This window comes from Arachis hypogaea, chromosome 18 (assembly GCF_003086295.3).
Source record: "Arachis hypogaea cultivar Tifrunner chromosome 18, arahy.Tifrunner.gnm2.J5K5, whole genome shotgun sequence".
NCBI classification, from domain to species: Eukaryota; Viridiplantae; Streptophyta; class Magnoliopsida; order Fabales; family Fabaceae; genus Arachis; species Arachis hypogaea.
In genome coordinates, this window is record NC_092053.1 from 13764323 (window position 1) to 13772121 (window position 7799).

The 7799-nt window shown below is 38.0% G+C and overlaps 1 protein-coding gene across 1 annotated transcript; it reads left to right on the forward strand.

Moving 5' to 3' along the window:
- Positions 1 to 427: 427 nt before the first annotated feature.
- On the forward strand, positions 428 to 4744 carry LOC112772320 (uncharacterized). The gene is made up of 2 exons (XM_025817248.3): positions 428 to 1395; positions 4526 to 4744. Exon 1 carries the CDS (start codon positions 830 to 832, stop codon positions 1238 to 1240), a length of 411 nt encoding a protein of 136 aa, XP_025673033.1. The 5' UTR covers positions 428 to 829; the 3' UTR covers positions 1241 to 1395; positions 4526 to 4744.
- Positions 4745 to 7799: the final 3055 nt, after the last annotated feature.

A 7799-nucleotide genomic window follows, 5' to 3' on the forward strand; every position in this document is an offset into this window, starting at 1 on the left:
TTTAAGTTTACGCTAATGAGTAATAGCTCAACTGTCATAGTCTCTCCAAACTCAATTAAGAGGTTGCGGGTTCGAGTCTCCTATTTTTGGTAAAAAAAAATACTTTAAGTTTACGTCAGTTAATATTTATGTACACTTTTTATTATAATTAGTTATTTTATACATTGAAATTAAAGTCTGGTGATAGAAAAATAATGAGAAGTTATATCATTTAATTTGAATAATTAATATTGAGTTTAAACTATATTTTATAGAAATATGATTAATATGTTCATTTTATATTTTAAATTAGAAATAATTAACTGAACTTAGCAATATGATGATGAATAATGTTCTTAAATATTTGTAAGAGAGTATATTTAGTTTTAAAATTACTCTACCCTCCAATTTTATTAAAATATCTATTCATATCTATTCATATTCTTTTATAAAATTCCTAATTTCTAACCCTAATTTCCAAATCAAACTCAGAAACCTAATTTCCCAATTTGAAAACCCTGAGTTCCTAATCAGAAACCCTAACCTACCCATTTTCTTCTCCCTTCAGCCGCCGAACCCCACCCCTCTTCAGCGTCACACACTCACCCCTAATCCCCAAGTCAGCGCCGTTACCCCCCATCACACACCCTCACCTCAGCTCCACGCGTACTCAGCCTCACCACCCTCTCATCAACGCAACACACATGCACAGCTCCACACTCATCGATGGAAGAGAAGGAAGACGCCGCTGCCCTCGCGCCGTGCCGCCGTACTCCACATCGTTGTTGTCGACATTCGTGGAGGAAGAGAAGTCAAGCGCGCCAGAGAAGAGTGAGAGGGGGACACCGCGATGGGCTGTTCTGCTGCCGAGGGTCACGTCACAGTTGTTGAAGCCATCAATGTCGCCGTCGCTGGAGGAGTTCCGTGCGTCGCCATCGCCATCGTCGCTGGTGTGGTCGGAGCCGCCATCGCTGGAGAAAGAGCAAGCGCGAACCTGAGGAGGGAGAGAGAGAGATACGACGCAACCGAGGAGGAAGGAGAAGTCTTCTGTCACTGCAGCCACGTCTCTTCACCGCCGCTACCGTCGATGGAAGTCGTCGCCGTCGCCGAGCCGCTGCATCGCCGGACATCATTGCTGGAGGACCGAATGGAGAAGCTCGTCAGTTCTTCTTCTGCCTCTGGTTTCTGGAATCCGAGAAGACGCCACCGCCGTTGCTGGAACTGTTATTGTTGCTCTGGCCCTGCTCTGGCTCCACTCTGAATCGTTACCGTCACTGTTTGGCTGATGTTGAGGCCTTCCACCATCACTGGGGCTTCCCAGAATTATCGTGATTGCTGCCAAGAGAGCTGAATGGGTGCTAGAAACTGCTAACGGAACTACCATGTTTGATTATTTCTACGAGTTGCGACATTGAGGTAGGGGATTTATTTTTAAAGTTAAACATTTTTAGTTTAGAATGCCTACAAAGTTATTGGATAAGTGCAAATGGTTAACAATGGTTAAGAATTTCTTAATTAACATGAATGACTTGAAATGCATTTGGAATTAGTTAGTCGTTGTGATTATTCTGAGCTGTGATTGAACTTAGATGCTGTTGTGAATAATGATTAATTTAGTGTAACTTATGAAGTTGAAATATGCCGAGTTAATTGTTGAACAACTGTTGTATGGATAATTGATGAATTGAGTTTAGATTGTTGCTGTGAATGTCTTTGGGCTTTGTTGTGAGTGCTTGAAGCTGTAATTGATATTGTTTTCTCTGATTTTGATGGAATTGTTGAAAAGTTCTGACTCTATGTGATTATACTGGATTAATTGAGTTGTGTGGCTGAAATTATGATTGGAATGATTGAGATTTTTTATTGGAACTTCGGTTGAATTCGTTGATTTTATGAAATTGAATTATGAATTGTTTGATGAGAGATTATTGTGATTTCGGTATTTTGATGGGTTAAATTGAAATTGTTGCTGTTGAGTTGGTTTACTGTAATGGACTTAGTTAGTGATTAATTGAAGTTGGGCTTAAGAAATAATTGGAAGACTGAATCTTGAAATGATATGAGAGTAAAGGCTGAGTAAACTATAATAAAAGTAGTTGTTGGGATTCAATTTTGAGAAGTTTGAGTTAACTATAGAACTAGTTATGATTTTTCAAAGTTAAAATGTAAAACTTAATTTTCTGCATTACTTTTAAATAAAGCCGGAGACTTTGAAAATCTATAACTAATTCTGTGATGATCGGAATTGCGTGGGACCAAGTCTGGATTAAGCTTTGGAATATAAGAAGCTGGACTGGTGGATTTGAGGCTTTTTCATTAAGTTTATGATTTATGGTGAATTTTTGAATTATGAATGTCAAATCTGGTTTTCTGCAGAACGCTTAACACAGCAGCAACTTGTTTTCTCTATTAGGAATTCTCCAGTTTGAATTTTGAAATGGAACTAATTTTAAATGAAACTCTGGTCCTAGTACTTTAATTTCATAAAAATTTAGAATTGTTAGAGTTGTGGTTTTAAAGATATGGATTATTAAAGTAAGATGTATTATGCAGTAAAAATCAGGTTTTGTTTTCTAAGTCAGTAACTTTGAGACTTTATAATTTTTAATTCTGGAATGATATTGAGATGCAACCAATTGGAAGTGAAATTTGAGTATGTTTAGTATATATGATTTAAATTTTAGGGTTTTTCATTTTTTAATAAATGAGTTATGGGACTTGGAAGAGGTTGTGTTCAATGATTTGTAAAACAGACTTCAGCAGAAAATTACCTAACTTCCAAGCTATGTAACTCCTTCATTAAAAATGGTATGACCCTGGAAATAATTGAGAAAGAAATTTCGATAAGTTATGTTTAACCACATTAATTTTGAAGGTGGTTGGATTTAATTTAGATTTTATATGAAATTTCGAATGTTGTACGCTGCTGCTGTCTTCTGGTTTTAAGGCACTACAGAGCAGTCACGGTTTTGCTTATATTCCTGAAGTTAGAGCCAGCAAAAAATTGTAATTTTGGATTTAACAGAAAGCTTAATCTGAGACGGTCGCATGGATACAAAGTTTGCATAATTCCGAATTCGTTTGATATTTTAAAAATAAAACTGAAATTAGACTGCTGATGTTGTTTTGGTGATTACTTGGATATGGAATTTGAGAAATAGATTTTCTATACTATTGTCAAATGTTTTTGAGAATATATTATTGTGGCAATTGTTGAGAAAGGTTTGATGAAATGTTGAGAAAGAGGGAACCTGTAAGGGTGGTTAAATCCGAGTTTTAGGGGGAGGTGCTGTCAAAATTTTATAAAAATCTGAGGTTTTATTCGAAAAGTCATTTTAAAAGATTTGAACTTGAAAAATTATATTATTTGCGTTTTATCTAAATAAGAGAAGAATTATACTATTTTGAATTTGGAATTATCAAGGAATGGTTTATGTTTCAAGTTTGAATTATTTAAGAAAGGAATTATGTTTTGAATTCAACTTAATATGAAAAGAGTTATGCTTTGGGCTTGAAATAGAGGATTACTTTTCAAGAGTTTGGTGAATTTTATAATATTTGAATCCGAATGTTAAAGAGAAATGGTTTGAGCTAAGATGTTGTAAAAGTGAAAGATGTGAAGTTTGTATAGTATGATTGAATTTGTATAGTATAATTGAACAAAGAAAGAAAGAGGTACTGCATAAGAATGTGAAAATGATGATGAATAATGAGAATGATAATGAATGATGATAATGAGAATGATTATGTAATGATCTGCTGCGTGAAGGCAGTCAGATAGATAGTGGTACGACCACAGAACGTTTTCCAGTGTTATACAGCTATTGAGAGTTGTACCTGCAACTGATAACCTAGGATCACTTGCAGAGGATATTAATTCATACATGGCTAGAATGCCGCACCTGTAAGGCAAGGATTGCTTACAGAGAATGACTTCATACACGGCTGGAATGCCGCCACCTGTAAGGCAGAGTTTGTTTACAGAGGATATGACGCATACGTCAGTTAGTGAGAACTGTACCTATGCTGACTGGAAAACCATACATGTTTCAGCTGCTTCAGGTTACGTCGGGAGCGGGTAGAAACCGACAAATGAGCTCATTACCTGCACTAGGGCTAGACATGCATCATCCTTGTTTGTGCATTTGCATTTGATTGGGTTTGCTCATTGTACTTCTCTGTGATTGTGCTGTTTGTCTTGCTGTGACTTGTTTGTATGTTGAATTGAATCTCTTGTTAGCGCTATTAGTTTGTGGATGTATCAAGGTGATTAAGAATTGACGATGTGATTGAAAATTAATTATGTAGTTGAGAGATGGTTAATGTGACTAGTTTATATTTAAAATTTGTCTTGTGTTTAGGAATTTTGAAAGACATAATAAATTTGCTAAAGTAAAACCAAGAGCATTTACAAAAAGTTTTGATAAAGATATGGTTTCCTTGGTATGTTAATTATTTGCATTCTATTTCATTACTTTTACGGCATTTCCATTCCCTACTGAGAATGCGTGGTTTGTTCTCACCCTAAAATCTTTCACCCTTTCAGTGACACAGGTTTGAAGACACAGTTTGAAGCTGCGGGTGATTACAGAATTTATTTTAGTTAAATGTATGAGTTAATTTGCTTTCATAGAGTTCCCTCGTCCTTATTGTTTAAGATTTTTATTTTATACAGAGGGATAGGATTTGTATCTGAGTTTTATTTGAAATCTTTTGTATGACAGATATTGTTATTAATAATTATGTGATTATTATTACTTTGAAATGTTTGATATATGATTTTGATAATCAAAAACAAAATTTTTCTGGCATTTTCTGAAAAATTAAGTCGCGATATCGAACTAAAGGCTCAATAGTAAATAGTTAATAAATGAAAACAGGTTAGTAACGCCTTACTTTTGGTATGATTATGACGTTCTGGAAGTTGGGTCGTTACGATTCTTGTGTGAATCTCCCTTGAGTCTCTGATATCCCCTGACTCTAGTCTGTATTTCTGGGCCGAAAACTGGGTCGAAACTTGGCCTGAAATCACCCCCAGCATTTTCTGCGAATTCTGCATGTCGCGCATGTCACGCGTACGCGTCAGTCACGCGTACGCGTCAATGGTCTTCTTCGTGTGTCACGCGTACGTGTCAGGAACGCGCACGCATCGCTGAGCTACTTCGCTTTTCACGCGCATGCGTTAGGTACGCGCACGTGTCGCCATTGAAAGCTCCAAATCACGCGTACGCTCAGCCCTTGGACAGTAGCACGGCGGCCTTGGACTCAATGTCAGAGGAATGCTTGCGGTCACTAGCAAGCTGGGTAAGAAGAGAAGTCTCAACCTCGGAAAGACGGACGAGCTCGGCACCAGCATCCTCGGCATCCTTCGCTGCCTTTAGCCAACCCATCTCCGCCGCCTCCAACTCCCCCTTCAGCTTCCCAACCTCCGTCTGAGACTGGCGAACCTTGCCGTCCAGGAGCCCTACCTGAGCCAGCACCGACTCTGCCTTAGAGACGATGACGGTAGTGCGAAAAAGAGTTCGGTACACCGATTTGCTTGACCAGCTATGTCACAATCATAAAAATACTCCTCGGTACTAGGAGAAGGTATTGGCTGATAAAAGCCAGAGCATCAAAGATCTGGTCCATCACAGACGGGACAGACCCCTCTTCCTCCAGGTTCTCTCCGCTGCTGCCCTCCACCGTCCTCTTCCGTTTTCAAGCCGCCTCAGCAGTCGATAAATCCATATTTTATGTGTGGGGAGGTTGATAAATCCATATTTTATGATATATTTTGTGCTTAAATTGAGTGATTTATTCAATCATTCACCCACTTATTCATATTAATTGCATGATTTTACTTCTCCTTCCTTATTATGTGATGTATGTGAAAAACATGTTTCCTATGCTTAAAATTAATTATTTTAATTACCCTTATTATCATTCGATGCCGTGATTAGTGTGTTGAGTAGTTTCAGATCTTCTAAGGCAGGAATGACTCAAAGGATGGAAAGGAAACATACAAAAAATGGAAGGAAAGCACAAAACGGAGTTTTTGGAGAAACTGGCATCCACGCGATCGCATGGGCGACGCGGATGCATGCCAAGCGCGAATCAACAGCGACGCGGCCGCATGACTGACGCGACCGCGCGTCTTAAGCAAAACACATATGACGCGGTCGCATGACTGATGCGACCGCGTGACAAGAAAAGCTCCGAATGACGCGACCGCGTGACCCACGCGGACGCGTGACAGAGGCCACACACCAGAAATTGCAGAAAACGCTCCCAGCGATTTCTGAAGCCCTTTTTGGCCCAAATCCAAGTCCAGAAGGCATAAACCAGAGGTTATGAAGTGAGGGAATGCATCCATTCAGGGAGAGCTCGCCAATTTAGTTACTTCCCATGAATTAGATTTAGTTTTGAGAGAGGTTCTCTCCTCTCTCTTTTAGAATTAGGATTTAGGACTTCTCTTAGTTTTAGGAGTGACTCTCGATCCAGGTTTAATGTTCCTTTACTTGAAGCTTCCCTTTCACTTTTATTCGTTCCATTACTTTAGTTGATTGTTTACTTTTGCAATTTGATTTATGAATTCTTCCATGTTACAGATTACTCTTTTGAATTAATGTTATTTGAGGTATTTCAGTTAATATTGCTTTCTTTTATCTATTAGTCACTATTGCTTTCAATCTAAAGACATTTTTATTTCAGCAAATTTACTTTTTTTCCTTTTGGTCTTGGTTAAGAAATCAGTAACTCAGGAGTTATCTTAGCTCAACATAATTGATAACTGTTATCTTTGCTAATTGAATTGACTTTCAATAATCCCAATCTTTTCTTAGGAAATAAATAGGATTCGAAGGTCAAACTAATTAATCCCTTAACTTTCCTTTGCTTTAGCAAATGTTAACTAAGTGGAATTAAGATTCAATCTTCTTTATTATTGAGAAGGGTAACTAATTTGGACTTCCAATTTCTCATCCCTTGCCAAAAGTTTGCTTTACAGTATTTATTTATTTTGATTGCTATTTAAATTATTTGTCATATTTGTTCCTCATTCTTGAAACCCCGAATTTACAATCTCCATAACCAATAATAAGAACATACTTCCTTGCAGTTCCTTGAGAAGACGACCCGAGGTTTGAATGCTTCGGTTAACAATTTATTTAGGGGTTTGTTACTTGTGACAACCAAAACGTTTGTATGAAAGGACTTTTGAAGGTATAGAAACTATACTTGCAACGAGGATTTATCCGCAAATTTCTAGACCACGCAAAAGTCTCTCTCATCAAAATGGCGTCGTTGCCGGGGAACTGCTAACGTGTGCCTTATTATTGGTTATTGAAAATATTTTTCTTTTACTTGTTTATTTATTTCTGTTTTTCCTTTTTAATTTTATTTGCTACTATGAACTCTCACCCTTCTCGCTTTGAGTTTGGTTCTAACTTTGTTGAAGGAAATAGAAGTTACAGCAAGAATATGCATCAAGGTCGGACCAATCAAGGATGGATGAAGCCAAGAGGATCTAATCAACCCTTTAGGCAACAACACCCTCCAAGATATCATGGACAACGACCATTCTACAATGCATACCCAACTGATAGATATGATGGACAACCTTGTAACTACCAACAAGCACCACCCCGTGCATATAGACCATCCTCTCAACATAACCTCGAACCACCACACTCACAAGCTTCTCTTCACCATTCGCCACCATATGATCCTTTCCTACCCCAGTTCCAATCCACTCATTCCCAAGCACCACCACTTCCCCATGTTTCATGTCCAAATCCATCACCCCGAGAATCAGAGGTTCGCCTCAAGGAAACAGTAAA

Bases quoted from the DNA above. Each gene is read 5' to 3' on its own strand.
- LOC112772320 (XM_025817248.3), top strand. From the start codon at position 830: ATGGGCTGTTCTGCTGCCGAGGGTCACGTCACAGTTGTTGAAGCCATC.